The following is a 19,263-nucleotide window of genomic DNA, read 5'->3' as shown; positions in this document are numbered from 1 at the left end:
AGGACTCTCAAAGGGAATTTTTAACAGAAAAATCTCTTTAATTTAAATTTATGTGTTATAAGTTTATTTTTAATTAATAGAGAAAAAATAAAATATTGAATATACCTGCTTCTTCCTCTGTGTTAGATTGTCCACCTCAAACGCTTTCCTGCATACATGCCCTCCCATTACTTATTAAAGATAGTCTCGTTAATACGGGACTTGGTTTCAGCTCATTTTTTCCAGGAAAGAGAATTTCTCCATCAATTGGGGAAGAGGAGAAGCAAAGAAATGGAAATTTCAAAACCTTCCGCATTTTTAAGGAAATCTGACATCTTTGTGGAACTTATAAGATGTATAAATAAGTTTCCGCCTTTGACAAAACATGGCCCCACCAGAAAATTTGCACTTCATTCCCATTTGGTCTATGAACGTATCCTTTAGGGTCAGAAAACGCATTAAACTCGGCTCAATTTCTATGAAGGAATAGAAAATAATTTCAAGCTGGTTGTCTTTCTGGATATCGCGGTTGATATGTTTACGAATTAACTTATATCTTTTTTCTTCACTTAAAAAAAGACATTTTTTAAATAAATTTGTACTAATTTTGTCACTCTAGGTGATATTAAGCTAAATTCCGTCCAACTGTGAAAAATTACTTTATTAAACAAAAATGTGGATGACACTTCCAAGGCGCTCTTTGCAATAACAGAGTTAACTTTAACACGTGATTTGTCATCGTAATCAGAGAAAAAGTTGAAGTCAAGAAGGGGAATATCCAAGATGGCTCTCATAGAAAAAAAACAAAGTTAATCGTTGTTGTCGAAAATTTGAACGTCATCCTTCAAATGCGACATCGCCACGTTATAGAAGAGGGAAAGTTGCTCTAATGCAGTGTTAATCACTTTGAAGTATCTCGCTCCATAAGCTGAGAAAAAAATAAAAACGTCTTTTCAAAATTTCATTTTTTAGTATCCCCAAGAGTCAATAAATTTTCCAAGTTTTAAAACGGCATATTCTTGAACTCCAAGTTATCCAACTTTGCCCTAATTTAACCGACCTCGTATCTCTTATAGTTATCCAAAATACCCCTGTTTGAGCGGGAAAAACGAACACCCCGTATAGTGATTTATGAGCAGCTTCAAACATGTTTTAAGCGTCTCATTTTTTCAAACGACACTTTAGGGCACAGCATGAGCACTGAAAAAAGCAACATTTATTGCACTTAGGTGTATTTTTTAGTGCTGTTATACCCATAACATACTGCATTTGTGTGATAAGGCTGATAAAACTTAACAGAATACTCTGTTAATCTTTCGCCTTAATGATAAAGTGCCCAAGGCAATTAGTACAGTTTTATATGCGTACTAGAGTGTATCCACTTACGATTTTGTGGTTTTGTGATCTCTCGCGATAATCGTGTAAACACTAAGCGGGATTTTTACAAATTATGTAAATGCGGTTTTGCCTTATATAAGATATGAGTTTGCTCCAAGTGGTTTTGGTGGTAACTTTGGTGACAGTTGATTATGGTAAGCAAGCAAAACTAGATTGAAGTTATTCTTCAAGCGTTTTCCTCGTACAGGATTGTCCTCTATTTTGAAATAAGTTTTATTATTTATCTGAAATGCTTATTTATCTATAACAGGTTGAAATATGTCCTCAAATAAGCCGGAATAGTAATTCATTTATGTGCTGATATACTAGAAAGATTATAAAGTAAAGGCAAATATTGTGATGGATTATCATAAAACTCCATACAAACTTTTCTCAGAATTCCGCAGCCATATATTCGCAATGTGATATTCTTATAGAATGACACACTTATTCAATCAAAAGTAGGAACTCACCCCAAATCTCTCCCAGTGCAGTTAATGGTACAAAAATGGCATTCAAAGTTGTCACTTTCGTGATCTTTTACTTCCTAAAACATAAAGAAAATCTCCGCTTCCCCATGTATATTGCATGCGAAGCCCTATAGTTACTGTTTTTATCCTAAAAATTGTTATTGTAATTTTTCTACGTAAAAAAAAATCTGCATGAAATGGTGAATGCTATTCATATGCATCAACAAATTGGCACTTAAAATGTGACGGCTCATGCCGCTCAAGAGAGCTCAAGCGCTCATGGATAAGGACTTTGTCTTCGTTCAAACTGTTGGCGGTTACATCTTGCTTATCCAGGATTTCAAATTGGTACTCGCACTCACAATAAAATTCAAATTTTAGCTTTAGCTTCATGGAATTTTGAGTAAAAATTATTTTACGAATATTTCAAATAACACTGAAAATTGGGTGTAAAACACTCAGCTGCTCCCTCAATGAGTGATACAAGCCCCCCAGTAATCATTTCTTAGTTTTTTTTTGGACATCCTATACCTAATTTCGAGGGCAATGAAGACTGTCGACTTGGTCGCTTCAATAGTAGATAAGAAAGAACACGCAGCAATTTATAATTCTTGCTCTTTAGTTTATCACTTCCCAAAAACCCTCAAATACTGATCATTTCGTAATCTTCGAACAACTGTATTTGCAGATATTAAACATAGGGATGGGGACAATAAATATCAACATTTTGCTTGGCTTTTTATTTACACCGGAAAGAGATACAGGGCAGGAAGTGGCGAGTTCGTTCGCAGATAAAACACTCGCATCACCACACATTTTAATATTTTTATCACTTCCAAATAATGGTGTTTTAGGATATCTTATAGGCACAAATTCTTCACCCATGATACTCAACAAATTCGACTTAGAAGATGATCCACTAATCGAGTCAGGAGCTGACTATAACATAACATGCGCGGGTACTCATCCATTGAAATGGACTTATCCTGAAGTCTCAGTAAGTTGCTTAGTTCCCCTCTGAATCCCAAACTTAGACTCAAAAATAAGGAGCTGAAAATGCATTGGACAAGCTTCAGCACCTTCACACATGAGAAGTCTGGAACGTACGAGTCCATATTGCAGATCAAGAATATGTCCTACCCATACGTGGGCTATTACACCTGCTCTTCCGCAGATAATGAAGATTTTGACCGGATTTACTTGTATGTGAAAGGTGGGTTTTTGCTCTACTAAAATACTAAAAACGTTACTAAGCTTTCGTCTATGCAGACAGCAATCATTTGTCCGTAGAAGACAACTATAAACTGCACTATGCAGTCCAGAACGAAGAGACTACAATTCCATGCAGACCTACCTCCAAGGATGTCGAGGTGACTCTAAAAAGTTATGAGGACGATAGTGTAAGTCTTAGGTATAGGAAATTGATGTCAATGTGGTCCCTTGAGGGTCGTGTTAGCTGCCAACGAAATTGACTGTTATAATAAGAAACGTGACCCGCAGGTCGCCCACATCTTCAACCCCCGAAAGGGCTTTCTGCTGAACATTACCAAGGGCAAGGGTGAAGATATGTTCATCTGTAGCTTCCAAAAAGGGGCTATAGAAAGGAGCATATCGGTTATAGTCAGCGTTGAGTGTATGTAGTTTTCAAGGCATGATGAGTAGCTTAGTTGCCTGAAGTTAGTAAAGTAACTAAAGGCAAGATACGACTTGGAAATTTGCAAGAATTGGGGAAAAATGTAAGTTTGGCCTGAAAGAAGGCTTATTGCTTGCAAGAGATTCGTCGAAGGTCCAGAACAGACATTTACTTGGCCTTGTAGAGACATAAAAACTACGTAGATCCCCTGCCTTAACATGCGACAATACGTAGTTGACGGCAAATATTTGATCAAAACTGATCGTTTGTTCTACATTCTTGTTAAATGATAATTGCCTTTAGCTATTTTAAACCCACTCTGAGCTGAACAATTTAATTTTCAGATAAATTATGACTCTTATAACCCGAAAACTGGATTTACGTTTTGGGAGGCTCGCCTTAAATTACAAGGACCGTACTTTTGCCTCTTTTGTCTCCCCCAAAGTAACAATTTAATTGAAAAATCATTGTACGTTGAAGTTAGGCGTAAGTAAATAAAGAAATTCCGGTGGAGGAGCATATGAATTGTGTGCTTTGTATACAACCCTTACTGTAAATCCAGTTAATCAAACGCTTGGAGCTTCACTAACAACTATACTGTAGATTGCACTTGGTTAAATTTCGGGTATCTTTAGCTGCCAGGGAATTTTTGCCCTCTCCGTATATCCAGGACGAGTCCAATAATCATACGGATGTAGGCGAAACACTGAAACTGACTTGCTACCTTCAGGAAACCTCCACTCATATAGGTTTTCGCTGGATTACCCCGCGAGGAGAGTTTAAGGTACTTCAGAACACTACTTTGTAGTCTTTAAGGTATCATCAGAAACGCGGGATATAAATGAAATCAACTGGTTTTTTCCTTAAATAGAATGACGTGCCTTTTCTAAGTCTTTCTGAGTCTCACGCAGTGTCCACTTAATATTTTGACAAATGGTTAATGAGCCTCTATAAAGGTTGTTAAAGACATGATAATGCATCACACGGCAATTTCCTGTTTGATTTTAAACTAGAATCTTCATACAAAGGTGGGTCTGAAAATGCCTTGTTAGTGAGATACGGGATGTTAAATCTGAAGAGCATACACATTATGATGTCATAGTTGATGCTGAAAATCTTCAGGGTTAAAAAAATAAATGGGGGAGTAACCCTGAAATAATTTTCACTCTGCAGAGACCTACAGCACCACCCTGAAATGTTACTCTTAACATTAGCAATCACTGTAAATTTTAATGAAGTAATATATCATAAAATTTGAGAACCACATAGAAAAGATTGACACTAATCAAGCATTCCGGACCAGCGTTTAGATAGCGAAGCTATCTTAAACTCACACAAGGAATAGCCATACGGCTTGTCTATATGTAAATTATTAACACCCTATATAAACTTAAGAATATTTATCTCCAAAAATTCCTTGACAATTTGGCGAATGCACCGTTACCGATTTATACACCCTTCCTTTTTAACTTGACGAATAAACCCTAAAATAAACATATAATGCTATTTTTCATGTTAGCATAGAGGAGCCTCTGACATAGACAATAATGTCTCAATTGAAGCCTCTAAAAGCGTGCAAAAACCTGATGGAAAATATCTAGTTTCACAACTGCAAATCAAGAATGCAACCCAGAAAGACTCCGGGTCTTATTTCTGCTATGTACATGATCGGCAAGGCCATTTTGAGACCTCCCAAATTGATGTCATAGTTCATCGTAAGTGTTTGCTTCTCAGGGAAAATCAAATTACTGGATGAAATGTTTCAGGTAAAGAAGATTGTTTCGTGGAGATTCGAGAGGAAAACAACCAAAGGGTCATAAATGTGAACTCGAATGTTGTGGGACAATGGGTTTTAGACGTAATAGCCCATCCATATCCCGTTTTAACATGGTACCATTAAACTAAATTTATACGTTACTCTTTTAAGGTAAACTGACCCTCTTGTAGGTACGATAATGTAGGCCATGAAGTAAAAAACAACTCGATTTATTACACGGAGTACAATGGCGGGAAGGCAAAGTTCCAGATCCAGAATCCGCAATTAGGAAATTCTGGCAAGTACACCTTGAAAGCGGTATCGAGCAGAGGATATCAGACAGACCATTGTCCCATGATAGCAGAGTATCAACTAGAATTGAATGTTACTGGTAACAAAAATCAATGAATGGACAAGAAAAGTGGTAATTTTAATACTCTCTATTGCAGACAAACCTTCAGTATGCCTTGCAAACGTTAATGGAAAGTGCAAACACAAGCAGAACACTCCAGAGTTTTTCATAATGGGAAATGAGGTACTGATGACATGCTTGGCCACTGGAAATCCAAATCCAGAAGTTATGTGGGAGGAGGTTTGCCCTGAGGCCCATCAACCATGTGAGGTGCATGTAAGTAAAATAGTCACTATATTTACTACTTACTTAAACAATAAAAATTCTCAAAAATATCTAAGGTAAACTTAGCCAATATGGCTTAGTCCATTTCTTAGGCGAGGTGTATGGTGGGTTGTGTACATTCAGGTGTTATATAAATATTTTTAAATTGACTACGTTTACGCGGTTAACGTTTAATTTTGCAGAATGCCTAATTTAAATTGATTTTGAAATTTTAGTCTCAAGACTGCCTAGGAAACGATATAAATCGTCCAAGTAGATTTACAACTGCAGCTTGTTATAACTTTACACCAAGCGAGGACGGTCAAGTGAAGTGCATTACCCGTAATAGTTTAGGATCTGCAGAATTAGAGGTACAATATTATGTTTCAGGTAAATTAAGCTGTCTTAAATAAAATCCTGTAGATAGATTTAATATTTCTACATTCATAGATGTTGTAAATGGATTTAATATATTTGATTTCCCCCCTGGAGCCATAATCAAATCACGAACGGAAGTGATTGTGGCAGAAAATGACACTTTCACATTCACTTGCGGGGTATCTCCCAAGAAATCCGACCAAATAGAAATATTTTTCAATGATGAAATTCTAAATGATAGTAAGATTTCTAGCTTCTTTAGAGGCATTCTCTATTTATCTCCTCTCTTCTTAGGGCATGAATTGAGGTTCCTAAACACCAGCTTGTCCGATCAAATTAAGGTGACCCTCACGTCACTCCAGCTTAAGGATTCTGGAAGGTATAGTTGCAGAATTAAAATTCTCTTTGATCAATCTTATGAATACCTCAATGTGTCTTTGATGGTTAAAGGTATTTATTTAGAATATTTTGAGTTTCAGTGGGTATAAGAAAGAATTATTTTAGAGCCTCGGGCCCCTGCAATCATAGAAAGTAACTTTGATGGCGAGATACTGGTGGATTATCCTGGTATGATGAAAACCATAACCTGCGTCGTAGAGGGAATACCTCGGCCTACCATTGAATGGTATAAGGTGAGAGATATTATGGTGTTTTTGCTCAGAACTGCAGTATTTTTGTGTTCAGGATAACCAGATTTTAGAGGCTTCAGACAGTATATTTATTGAACATGAAGGACAAACCTTGAGGATTAACAGGACCAAGGAAGTGGATGAAGGAGTTTATCGGTGTGAAGCTGGGAATTCCCTAGGGAAAACTATTAGGGAGGCTGAATTGAGAATCAAAGGTGTAGTGATAACACAGGGTGTCATGAACGTGGGACACCTTCCACATTATTGAATGCTAAAAGCATTGTGGATTTCTAAATCTTGAGGAACACTTCTTTATATTCCTCTGGAGCTATGAAGATATACGGGGTGTTTCGAAAAGGTGATGTCAAATTTGAGGAAGTTATAGAGGACATTGCTACAGAAAATTTTTACATATAAACCCCTAGTCGAAAATAAGCCGTATAATAAATAGTGGTTTACATGCAAAAATTTTCTACCACAATGACTTCTATAACATTCGCGGCTTTGACATCAGCTTTTTGAAACCCCCGGTATAAGGAAAAGGAATCGAAGAAACAGAATGAGACAGTTTTTCTCTATTGCAGTGAAGCCCACTTCCGTTAAGGTCTATATCTACACTGGGGCACTCATAGGATTTTTGCTGCTATTTTTAATTTTTGCCCTGATGTTCATTTGCGTGAAGAACCGGAAGGAAAGGGTGAGCGAACGAGCAGAGAAAATGGCATTTTTCTTTAGTTCTGTTTTACAGCGTTTAAAAAAGTTACTAAAAAATCTGGGCCTGGAGAATTTCCATAAAGGCAACCCTGAGAACCTCAATCCGGACTTAGGGGTGGACGATCAGGCGGAGCTGCTGCCATATGACAAAAAATTTGAAATTTCCATCGAAGATTTGAAAATAGGTGTCTATTCTCTGAAGCTCTGATTTCGTTCTAGAGCTAATAAAGGAGTTTTCCAGGTAAACAATTGGGATCTGGCGCCTTTGGAATAGTTATGAAGGCGGAGGCCAGAGGAATTGTTCCTGGCGAACCGAAGACCATAGTGGCAGTGAAGATGGTGAAGGAGAACGCTGACCAGTCGTATATCAAAGCCTTGGTCTCGGAGCTGAAGATAATGGTGCATTTGGGGAAGCATATAAATGTCGTGAATTTGCTGGGTGCATGCACCAAGAACGTTGCCAAAAGTAAGTTCATCCGTGCGCTCAAATTTGGTCTTAATAGAATTTTAGGAGAGCTCCTGGTCGTGGTCGAATATTGCCGATTCGGAAATTTGCAAAATTACATCTACAAGCACCGAGGGAATTATATCAATCAAGTAGACAAGATTACTGGGGATATCAATTATCATATCGGGGCTGATGTTTTGGATAGATCTTATTCTGTTTCCAGTGATCCTGGGTAAAGGCAATCAAGCAGCAAAGGCTCTTTGTAAAAATTAACTTTTCAGTACCCTGCGGTCAACATCGACTCAATATTGCTCAGAAAGAACCCGTACCATCTCAACCCAATTAAGCTGCACTGGTAAGGCATCGTAGTAATATGAAATTTCACCTAGCAAATGATCATTCATATAGGGGATGAGACAGTTATCCTGAGCAACAACAGCAGCCAACCGGAGTGGCGCCTCAATTACAAGGGGGATTACAGGGGGGATGTGAAACCAATATCCACGAGGGATCTCTTGGCATGGTCTTTTCAAGTTACCAGAGGGATGGATTATCTGGCTTCCCGAAAAGTTTTGCATGGAGATTTAGCGGCCAGGAACATCCTACTTGCTGATAATAATGTGGTGAAAATCTGTGATTTCGGTTTAGCTAAGACCATGTATAAGGACGATAATTACAAGAAGAAAGGGAACGTAAGCTCAATTTCGCGTATTTCACTATTGTACTTTATGGCGTAATAAATCTCCTAGGGCCCTGTTCCCATCAAATGGATGGCGATAGAATCCATAAGAGACCGAGTTTTCTCCACCCAATCCGACGTCTGGTCCTTTGGAATCGTACTTTGGGAGTTTTTCTCCCTTGCCAGAACTCCGTACCCTGGAATGGAGGCAGACGAGCGGTTTTACTACAAATTGATCGAGGGCTATCGGATGGAGTCTCCGGATTATGCCCCAAAGCAGATGTGATTGTCCTCGGATTTTTATGAATTTATTTATTTATTTTTTTTAAATTTAGATATAAGATTATGTTGAATTGCTGGAACTATAAACCTCAAGCTCGCCCGACTTTCGCCAATCTCGCAGAAAAAATTGGCTTCTTATTGGAAAGCAGTGTTAAGAAGGTAAAGGTTGCAATTTTTAATTCAACACTCTGTATAGTAATTTCCCTTCAAGGTTTCGAATTAGCCATAATTGCTTACGTTTTGTCTCAATTCCCCTAACAATCAGCAAAAATCTTAATTGCTTGTTTCTAGTATTACATCGATCTCAACGATCCCTATCTTAAAATGAACACACAAAAACTGGACCAAGACTACCTGGCCATGCTGAGTCCTCCTACGTTCGAAGCTCTATCAACACCCACCGTTCACTATTACAATGACGAAGTGTTCAGGCCTTTAAAATTATCCGTACCACACACCCTTGAGACCAACGAGGACTTGAGTTCCAAACAGATATTTAGCCCCCGAAATCCATCAGAAAACGTATTTAGTTTCCAAGATCTCAATAACGGTAGGATGACCTTTATGATTCCAGAGTAACTTTTTTAGTAATTGCAGTGATTTCAGAGTCTGAGGAAGAAACGGGGTATTTGGAACCTGTGAGTCCCGATATTGCAGTATCAAATCCGTGTTATAGTTATAATCAAATGTCCAGTTTTAAACGTAATATGAAACCTTTGCAGCTGGAGAATAATTACATTATGAGACCTGAGCGTAAAAAGTTGATAAATTCTAGAGATAGTGGTATTTCCTCCCCTGTAAATATAGACATAGAGATGGGTAGTCCTAAGGTTAATTACATGAATTGTACCTAGTGATTACCTCCAAAACAGTCCAAAGTGTGTGTGACTTGGAGTGTTTTGTGAAAGATATCTGTATTATTATAGGTGTAAGAATGAAGGCGGAATACGTACTTAAAAAGTGCTTGGTAGATGTGCCAAAAAAATGTTTTTTTTATACTTTTGTATGTTATAATACATGTTAATGCTTGAAATTCATATGATTTAATTCCTAATTCTTTCCCCAAATTTCACACGCGAAAACTGAGCCAAAGTTATGAACGACAATAATGAGCCGCTCTTTTATTTTCAAATCGCCAGGAGATTAAATTAGGAGACATCATCTTGCAAACCACCCTCCACGTCAGCGAATCCTCCTAATTACCTTAAAGCTCATTAACTTAGAAAAACTCCCAATTTCCAGCACTTCATTGCTGAAACCTATTCCGAATATTCCTAAGGCAGTTAAGTCAAGAGCAATTTACCGTCTGAAACTTGCACTCAGATGAATGAATAATCATCGGAATGTGCAATGAGTCACCATGACCTACACATATAGGTAGGTACCGTAGACAAGGTGAGTACCTAGATCTTTCATTTCTCTTTCAGCCTATTCAAGGGATTGCTAAGAAGAGCAACACATGCAGTTTGCCTAGAGAATGGATACGTTCAATGCAATCGCACGAGACAATAAAGTTGCACCAATGAATTCGATATTCTACTTGAACCATCGTTGAACCAAAAAGCTAGGTTTCACTGGTACCTGCTCTGCTAAATATAGATTGATAATAAGACAAGTTGACTCACTCCTTTCTCTTAAGACACTCCTGACATTTTACGCTCAAGTTAAGCGTTTTTAGTGTTCCTGGTCTTTAGTCGCGATTCTGACTGGTTCATTAGAGGTGGTTCTGCGGTACCTCGTCTATACAAGGTCGTTGAAAACTTTCGTTCACACACCAAACATGTGCGTTACAGACAGTGTTTACGAGTGACCTCATGGATTTTTGTTAAAATGACCGAAATATGTGTTTTGTTGTATCTGATTTTAGTGTTTTGTTGCGTATGTGGTACGTTTCAGGTTTGAGGCTCGAGGAATTAAGAATTTTTATCTTCTATGAAAGCAATTAAATGGTGGAGGGTCGACACATCTGTAGATACAGTCACAAGACGGTGATTGCAATTGCGTCACAATTTGGGAAAATCACACAAAATTGAAAATCCCAACTTTTGCTTTTAAACTGATGCAATGTCCTTGCGGTTTCTTCGTGTTTTAAACGTGTTTTGTGATGGGAAATACTTTACCCCTGTGCTCAAATTTTACATGCCAGACATCTATTGTTCATATACTTTGTTCTAGTTTGTTTTCACAATCCTAAGCATTCCAACTAAATAATTTTCGGGGAATTTCGGCTTCTTAGTTTATTGTTTAAAGTACTAAATGACCTAATCGTTTACCAAAAATATCACATTTAATGCTAAAACTCCCAGTCGTTATTAGTCTAAACTATAGTTGCTCCCAAATCATTTAAGCACCACACAACGCTGCGATTATATACTATAGTTAAGACAATTAACTTATTCCGTAAAGTTTATATTAATATGCATCATGCATTCGTTATAACCAGATTTAGTCAGTGACTCAAAATGGATATTTTATTATTTTTCGAAAGAGCGCAATGGTTTTAATTTCTCTGCGATGCCATAGGTACTCACTATGATAAATCAATGACTAATAAATAATGAACTTTACATAGTGGTACATATACATATAAGTGCTAATTTCAGCTTCTTGATAGTTTTGAAACACGCTTTTTGTGTAAATGTTGCAGGTTGATGAATCAGCAAATTACATCGTTCTAAAGAAATTTTTGTCTGTCACGATTTTTCAAGCTTTAACAATAACTTTCTAATTCTGTTAAGGAACCTTGTTAGACTGGTACTTCCTCGCAACTTCTCTTAACATTTTGGTGAAGGAAATTTTGTACGTTGTATTAACTTATCTCTCTAATGAATTTATCTCTTGAAAACTCCAGACGCAGTATAATCTTTAGATTTTGCGAGTTTTATATTTTTACCATAACTTAAACCACAATTACATTCAATTATCTTGGATTGCGTTGTATCCGGAGATTACAAGCAGTATATACGTAAAATAATTCTTAAAACTGCTACTACTTATCAGCAATTTTTCCCATCATTTCTCGCTTGTAGAATTCGAGGAATTCGATATCAGGGAATCGTGATTAACATAAATATTTAAATTATTCGATGTAATTTGGTGGTTACCATGGATAAGGGTATGAACAATAAGTGACAGATTTTGGAACGCATATTAAAGAAGTTCACAGTTTTCAGTTATTTGAGAGGGCTTGTTCATTTTCTGGTATAATAAAAAGTCAAAAGATTCGCTTTTTTACTTTTTTCTATGGGCGAAAAGTCCAAATCGGCAATTGTTGTATTGTTGATTAAGTGCAAGAAATATAAGACTAAAAGATAAAAAACAATGGCACCTAAATTTGGAGGACTTTCGAAAATAAAATCGATACAGAGACTATTCCGGATTTTTTTATGTTTTCTGATAATAACGGATTTTTTTTTCAAAAATCATGACATTGACATCATCTATTAGTTAATTATTAATCCAGAAATTAGAGTGTGCCGATTTGTTGCAGAAGTCCGTACTCAACCCACAATAATCCTAGAGTCTGGCAAAACCGAAACGGAAATAATCATCAACCCAGGAGATAACTATACCATACTATGTGTGGGTAGTAGCCCCTTGCAATGGGATTATCCTGGTACAACGGTATGTCCCAGAAATTGCAGGGAATTCTATAGTCTCTTATAATAACGAAACTCACAAAATTAATCATTTTTAGGACGATCTCCAGAAATGGACAACCTTCACCATCGATGCAGAACCCATGGAGGTCTCCTATACAAACGAGTATAGTTACAGATCAAGGTTACACATCACGAATATGTCATACCCTTTTGTTGGGTACTACACTTGTCAATATGAAGATTTTACGGAGAAAAAAGACCAAGTTTACATATATGTAAACGGTGGGAAATTGTTAATTATTTAGTAGACAAATAATTATTGTTGTCACTGGTTTAGACACTCAACATCTCTCAGTGGAAGACACTGGCGATGGTCTTTACAACACGCACTTTGCAGTGCAGTATCAAGACACCACAATCCCATGCAGACCCACAGCTCCGGATATCAAAGTCCAGCTTTTGAGCTTTGGAAATGATGAAGAGGTCAGTAGGGCTTCTAAACCTGAAAATTAAGCGTTGCATTTTAATTAAGTATTACTACAGAGATCTCCTGAAATGAAAATTATCCAAACAGATTTGTTTGAAAAAGGTACCATGTACCATTTCGATCCAAAGGCGGGTTTTTGGACCAATGACACTCTGCACGCTGCCTCCATGAAAAACAACAAATTGCTGTGTAGTTTTACACGAGGTGATGTGAGCGCAGAGTTTAATGTACCCATGGTCGTTGAAGGTGCACAATATAATGTATCATGGGCTTTTAAATTACTGGTGGTGCATCCAGAAGGAGTTATAAGAAATATGCGAACGAGGAATTTAGTTATAGTAATTTCTGCCTTCTGGGCATCTTGTAAAAATCGGCAACATGGCAGCACTCTTTTGTTTGGTGGTAAAGGAGCTGTTGCACGAAAGTGACATCGGCGAAAGTTGCCATTAGATGGGTACCGCGTTGCCACACACTCGATTTTTCCTTTGACCCTTCTGGGGGTTCCACCAAATTAATCAATATATGCACAGGTAATTTTGAAACTGCTCATGTAAATACAAAAAAAATCGCTTAACATATGCAGCTACAGCTAAGCTACAACAATATGGATAAACGAGTTAAAAAATATAAATCAAAGGAGACGTTTCTCTGTACGTTCTTATTTCAGATTTTTGTTTGCTTTCCAGATTGAGTCCCAATACGACCCCAAAACAGGATTCACTTTTCCTATTAATCATATAGACGCTGAGGACACTTATTTATGTCGCTTCGACAGACGAAACATATCCCTTAAAAAGTTTTTCATTCTTAAAGTTAATCGTAAGTAAATCAGGAGAGAAATTTAGTGGAGGATGAGCTAAAACCCCCATAAACCTACTTTAAAAAGACATCTTTCTTAACATAATGGTTACCTTTCATAATAAAAGTATCATTACTTGCTGTGCTTGGCTATGATTACCATTATTAACGCTTTAACCAAAGCTTTAGCTTCCTATAATAGCTTGTTCCATGCTTACTGTCATACCTTTCACAGCCCCCAGGAACTATTTGGCTAAACCGTACATCGAAGATGCTTGGCATAATCACACAGAGGTAGAAGCAACCATAAACCTTACCTGTTTTCTGCAAGAAGATTCTAACACTATTCGCTTTGATTGGGTAACCCCTAGAGGACATTTCAACGTTAGTAAACCTATTTGAGCACTAGATTAGACCCATTACAAGATAATCGTTTCAGATTGATAATACTCAAAAGGGCAATAAAGGTGTAGAAGTCAGAAATACCAGAAAGAAAATTATAGAGGAGAAAACCTACTTTAAATCCACGATTTTGGTGTTTGACGCCAAGTTGAATGATTCAGGCATTTATTCCTGCCATGTTTCGGATCGACAGGGCAATGAGGAACATGCAGAGACCTTTATACCCATACACGGTGAGTAAAAACTCATAAGAATTATTAATATGTATATACTATAAACAGGCACACATTCTAGGCAAAGAAGAATGTTCGGTGCAAATAAAGCCCCAGAACAATCAGCATAATATTGAAGAAGAAATTGGAAGCTCAGCTCAATGGATTCTTGACATTGAGGCGCATCCAGAGGCCCAGTTAACATGGTAATTTCTGAGTTATTATTTTTTTTGTGATTTAAATTTGCAAAGTTGCAGGTACAATAACAACGGTAAGGTGATAAACAAACACAACGGAAAATATGATATTAAAGAAATAGCAAAGGGCCAGGTCGTTTTTCGCATAAAAAATATGTCCCTAGAGGATGCAGGATTGTACCGTGTTAAAGGGATTTCTCAACGTGATAGGCCGGTGGGAGATTGTCCTCAAATTGAGGAAGTTTCCTTGGTATTAACAGTGGTTGGTAAGTACCAAATAATATAGTTTCTTTTCTAAACGAGTTGAAACTTTATTCTCCCACTAAACGTGTCATGGCTTCAATAATAAAGTATTTCCCAATGTAGGGAAACCTACTGTTTGTTTGGGATCTGAAGACAAGTGTAATGAACAAAGAAGGCCTTTTGTGATTTACTTAGCCAATCAGGAGGCCAATGTGCCCTGCTTAGCTCGAGGATTTCCAGCTCCAGTTATTACATGGGAAAGGCAAGTTTGCCCAAATAAAGGCAGTAGCTGTGATTTTTCAGTAGTAAGTAGGCAAAAACTTAATTAAGTAAATTTAGAAAAAAATTCTGAGTTTAGCTTCAAGGAAATATAGAAGAAACACCTCAAAGTTACTTGACCAAAGGATACATCAAAGTGGATACCTCCAGAGATGGGGTATTGAAATGTATTGGATCTAATAGTTTTGGAAACGCTGAGGTCACTTTGCAGTATTTTATTTCTGGTACAGTTCTTTTATTTATGACCTTTAAGTTTCCATCAGTAATCTAATTTATATTCCATAGATGTTAAAGATGGGTTTGAGATCTTTGGTTATGGAAAAGGAGCTATAGTTTCAGAAAGCCAAGTGATTATTGCTGAGAACAGTACTCTTACTTTCACATGTGGAGTATGCCCCAAAAAGGCAGTAAAAATTGATATTTTCCGTAATAATGAATTAGTTACAAATGGAGAATATTACTTAAATACGACTAAAAGTGATCTATCATATAAAACCACTATAACTCTGAATAGGGCTCAGATATCCGACTCTGGAAGCTTCAGCTGCAGAATCAGAAATCTGCATGATAATTCGTTTGAATATCGCAATGTGTCATTTTTGGTTAGAGGTAGTTTTTACCCTTAATTTTTTTTTAATTTAAACAACATTTAACTGATTTTAGAACCTGAAATCCCAGTAATTGTTGATACAAACATGGACTCAGAAATCTTGATTGATTACCCCAATATGAAATACGAACTATTTTGTAATGTTACTGGGATTCCTGAACCTACGATCGCCTGGTATAAGGTAAGATAATTAATTTCCAAATAAAATTTTATGGTAGTAAAAATAATTTTAGGAAGGAGTTGTCGTAATTCCATCAGAGAGAATCACGTTCGAGAACAACAAGAAGGTTCTAAGCTTTGTGAAAACCGCAGTAAATGATGAGGGCGTGTATCGATGTGAAGCTTTTAATGCTTTGGGGATGGATTCCAGGAATGCCAGTCTTAAATTCAAAGGTAAATTTAGCTTCTTTAAATAATTTTAAAAAAGCATTAACAATTTCTTTCAGTAAAACCCGTATCAGTAACTATTTACTATTACATCACCGGTGCCATAGGGCTCTTACTATTGATTGCCCTAATTTACATCATTTTTAGGATAAAAAAAGAAAAGGTAAGTTCACTTGTTAGCACATTTATTATTCTAATAATTGTCTATTACATATAGGAATTGCGACAAGAATTGAAATTACTAGGTCTCGAGAACTTCCATAATGGAAATCCAGAGAATCTCAATCCACAATTAGGCATTGATGATCAAGCAGAGCTGTTGCCCTATAACAAAAAATTCGAATTCCCAATAGAACGATTGAAATTGGGTAAGACATAATTGCTACTTACAATGCAGACCTCGTAAATATATTGTTAGTTGCCGTCCTCCCCAGTAAGAGACGTAAACAAAGCAAAATGTATTGAAATGTCGCTGAGTAAGAAAGACGCAGAAAACAGGAAGATTTCTATTTACTTGGATGAAATATTACGAGGGGCTCTTTGAAAGTTTTAAAAATTGTTATGAATGTGGGTTTAATAAATTTTGCTATATTTTATCTTTAGAGTTTTCATACCGTATATAGCTAATCCCTTTTAATTATCTCTTCATTTAGGTAAACAATTGGGATCAGGAGCTTTTGGAGTAGTATTGAAAGCTGAAGCCAGGGGAATTATAGATGGAGAACCGACCAGTATTGTCGCAGTTAAAATGGTTAAGAAAAACGCTGACCAATCATACATTAAAGCCTTGGCATCTGAGCTGAAGATCATGATCCATTTAGGGAAGCATATCAATGTTGTAAATTTAATCGGGGCCTGCACCAAAAACGTGGCAAAAAGTATATTGTATTAATTAACTTAGGTCCCTGTAAACAAATAACTTTATTTTCAGGAGAGCTTTTAGTTATAGTAGAATATTGCAGATTTGGGAACCTTCAAAACTATTTATTCAAGCACCGGGAGAGTTTTATAAATCAGGTAGATCCGGTCACCGGAAATATTGATTACAACATTGGGGCTGATATTTTGGATAAAGCATATAATGAGAGATCGCATTCAGTTTCGGGAGAAAATCGGTATATAATAAACCTTTTGTAAAATGTTTTTGTCTGTTATGAAAACACTTTCAGGCGGTCTACAATGAGATCTCAGTCCATGCAAGACTATAGGACAAACAGCGCTAATACGCAAATCACTTCAATTGGTAAGTTGAAAAAACCTGACTTGTGGGTTCTGATTAATTGATTGAATGTTATCTTTAGGTGACGATAGCGTCATGCTAAGCAATAGCAACAACAGTGTTCAACCAGAATGGAGATATAACTACCGGGGAGATTACAAAGGCAATGTGAAACCTATTTCTACAAGAGATCTCCTCACTTGGGCCTTCCAAGTGGCTAGAGGAATGGAGTATTTAGCCTCTAGGAAAGTTTTACATGGAGATTTGGCTGCCAGAAATATCCTTCTAGCTGATGGAAATATAGTGAAGATCTGCGATTTTGGATTGGCGAAAACCATGTACAATGACAACAATTATAAGAAGAAAGGAAATGTAAATTTCAAGGTTTTTTCGAGATCATCCGTAATTTTCTACTGCATTTTAGAATCCTTTGCCAGTGAAATGGATGGCCATTGAGTCGATTCGTGATAGAGTGTTTTCGACTCAATCTGATATATGGTCATATGGAGTGGTTTTATGGGAGTTTTTCTCCCTAGCACGCACTCCATATCCCGGAATGGAAGCAGACGAGAGATTATACCATAAATTGGTCGAGGGATACCGAATGGAGACTCCTATATATGCCCCGAAAGAAATGTAAAAGAATTGAACCAAACGAAATGTACCGAGCGAATTTAGTGCCAAATTTCGAAATTTTAAATTTGGTACTAAAATTCTCTAATATATTTCGTTTTATTACACAGAAACTCGCTCATCTTTTTATTATTCACCAGGTATAAACTCATGTTAGACTGCTGGAACACCAAACCTCTTGCCAGACCGTCATTCACCAAACTGTCTCAAATCATAGGAACCAGCTTAGAAGAAAGTGTACGAGAGGTACAATATACCTTTAAACCTCAGACTATTATAGCTTTCTGTATTAAAAAAATCTCTCCACAGCATTATATAGACTTAAACAACGCCTACGTTCAAAAAAACGTGGAAGACATAGAAGGTAGTGATTATTTGGGGATGTTGAGCCCTCCATCATTTGATGTACTCTCCACTCCTGCTCCTCACTACGTCAATGCTGAAGTATTTCCAACTTCAGACAATGAAAGCCGACCTGAATCTCAGGAATATCTCTCAATGGATTCTAACAGCCTTGATATGTTTAATTTTCACAGTGGAAAAAGAAGGGAGACCAATATGGGTAAGATCGGGATAATGGCTTTAAATGGATATCAACATGTTTTTGCCAATCCAGGGTCGCAGGAACTGAGACCAATGCTGTATTCCCACAACGAATCAGATAGTGAAACTGGGTATTTAACTCCCATTACTCCTGTAAATAGTATTTCCAATCCTATGTATCAACTACAGTACCCGATAAACAGCGGGAGGAAAATGCCCGATAACTACATTACGATGCCAGAGTACAAAAACCTTGTAAATAGAAATTTGGATAAAGAATCAAGTGAATTAGATTTGGTTAATGTAAATAGTGGAATTGGGTATTGGAAGTCCACGGATGTGTAAATATTTCATGTGAGTTTTGTAGTATTTATTGTCAAGTTGATGTCTATGATATTGCAAAGATACAGTTTGAAAGGTTTTTTTTAATAAACTGCTTTTTTAACATATTTTTTGTTATTTTCGGAATTTTCCACTGGTGAAATAAAAGTAAGTCAGTCTTGTTGAATAAATAAAACCTTCACTTCTGTTCTTATGAGAGCATTAATTAAGACAGCTCCCACAGAACGACGAAACACCTTTTTTTTTAAAGAAATATCTTAATTTTATATTTATTATTATTTTTAACAGATTGTACACATGACATAAAATAGGGAAAACGTGACACAAAACTATCACGCCTTATAATAT

General features: G+C 36.8%; 2 protein-coding genes across 2 annotated transcripts; both read left to right on the top strand.

Moving 5' to 3' along the window:
* The first annotated feature begins 1,322 nt into the window (after window positions 1-1,322).
* On the top strand, window positions 1,323-9,932 carry LOC136412480 (vascular endothelial growth factor receptor 1-like). Its single transcript, XM_066395551.1, has 25 exons — window positions 1,323-1,511; window positions 2,681-2,823; window positions 2,874-3,039; window positions 3,096-3,226; window positions 3,312-3,459; window positions 4,095-4,243; window positions 4,979-5,174; window positions 5,226-5,349; window positions 5,407-5,606; window positions 5,665-5,843; window positions 6,068-6,221; window positions 6,282-6,449; window positions 6,504-6,659; window positions 6,714-6,841; window positions 6,894-7,053; window positions 7,423-7,535; window positions 7,587-7,737; window positions 7,794-8,018; window positions 8,064-8,232; window positions 8,282-8,355; window positions 8,409-8,692; window positions 8,750-8,961; window positions 9,015-9,120; window positions 9,253-9,511; window positions 9,559-9,932. The coding sequence occupies exons 1-25, from the start codon at window positions 1,460-1,462 to the stop codon at window positions 9,813-9,815; spliced, it is 4,104 nt and encodes a 1,367-aa protein (XP_066251648.1). The 5' UTR covers window positions 1,323-1,459; the 3' UTR covers window positions 9,816-9,932.
* Window positions 9,933-10,638: 706 nt separating this feature from the next.
* LOC136412472 (vascular endothelial growth factor receptor 1-like) lies at window positions 10,639-19,035 on the top strand. Its single transcript, XM_066395541.1, is given in 23 exon segments — window positions 10,639-10,846; window positions 12,452-12,585; window positions 12,659-12,845; window positions 12,901-13,046; window positions 13,737-13,869; window positions 14,084-14,232; window positions 14,288-14,483; window positions 14,545-14,668; window positions 14,720-14,925; window positions 15,026-15,207; window positions 15,261-15,405; window positions 15,467-15,790; window positions 15,845-15,972; window positions 16,025-16,184; window positions 16,238-16,341; window positions 16,396-16,546; window positions 16,832-17,056; window positions 17,110-17,421; window positions 17,480-17,769; window positions 17,822-18,033; window positions 18,171-18,276; window positions 18,340-18,592; window positions 18,647-19,035. Coding segments are annotated over 23 exon segments (4,194 nt in total). The 5' UTR covers window positions 10,639-10,791; the 3' UTR covers window positions 18,919-19,035.
* Window positions 19,036-19,263: the final 228 nt, after the last annotated feature.

Source organism: Euwallacea similis, chromosome 1 (assembly GCF_039881205.1).
Source record: "Euwallacea similis isolate ESF13 chromosome 1, ESF131.1, whole genome shotgun sequence".
NCBI classification, from domain to species: domain Eukaryota; kingdom Metazoa; phylum Arthropoda; class Insecta; order Coleoptera; family Curculionidae; genus Euwallacea; species Euwallacea similis.
This window is presented reverse-complemented; position numbering and strand designations above follow the sequence as displayed.

What these genes read in the sequence shown, in the direction of transcription:
- LOC136412480 (XM_066395551.1), top strand. Translation starts at nt 1,460, where the DNA reads ATGAGTTTGCTCCAAGTGGTTTTGGTGGTAACTTTGGTGACAGTTGAT. An exon ending in CCATATCCCGTTTTAACATG is followed by an intron (nt 5,350 to 5,406) that starts GTACCATTAAAC and finishes ACCCTCTTGTAG; the next exon opens with GTACGATAATGTAGGCCATG. An exon ending in ATCAACCATGTGAGGTGCAT is followed by an intron (nt 5,844 to 6,067) that starts GTAAGTAAAATA and finishes TTGAAATTTTAG; the next exon opens with TCTCAAGACTGCCTAGGAAA.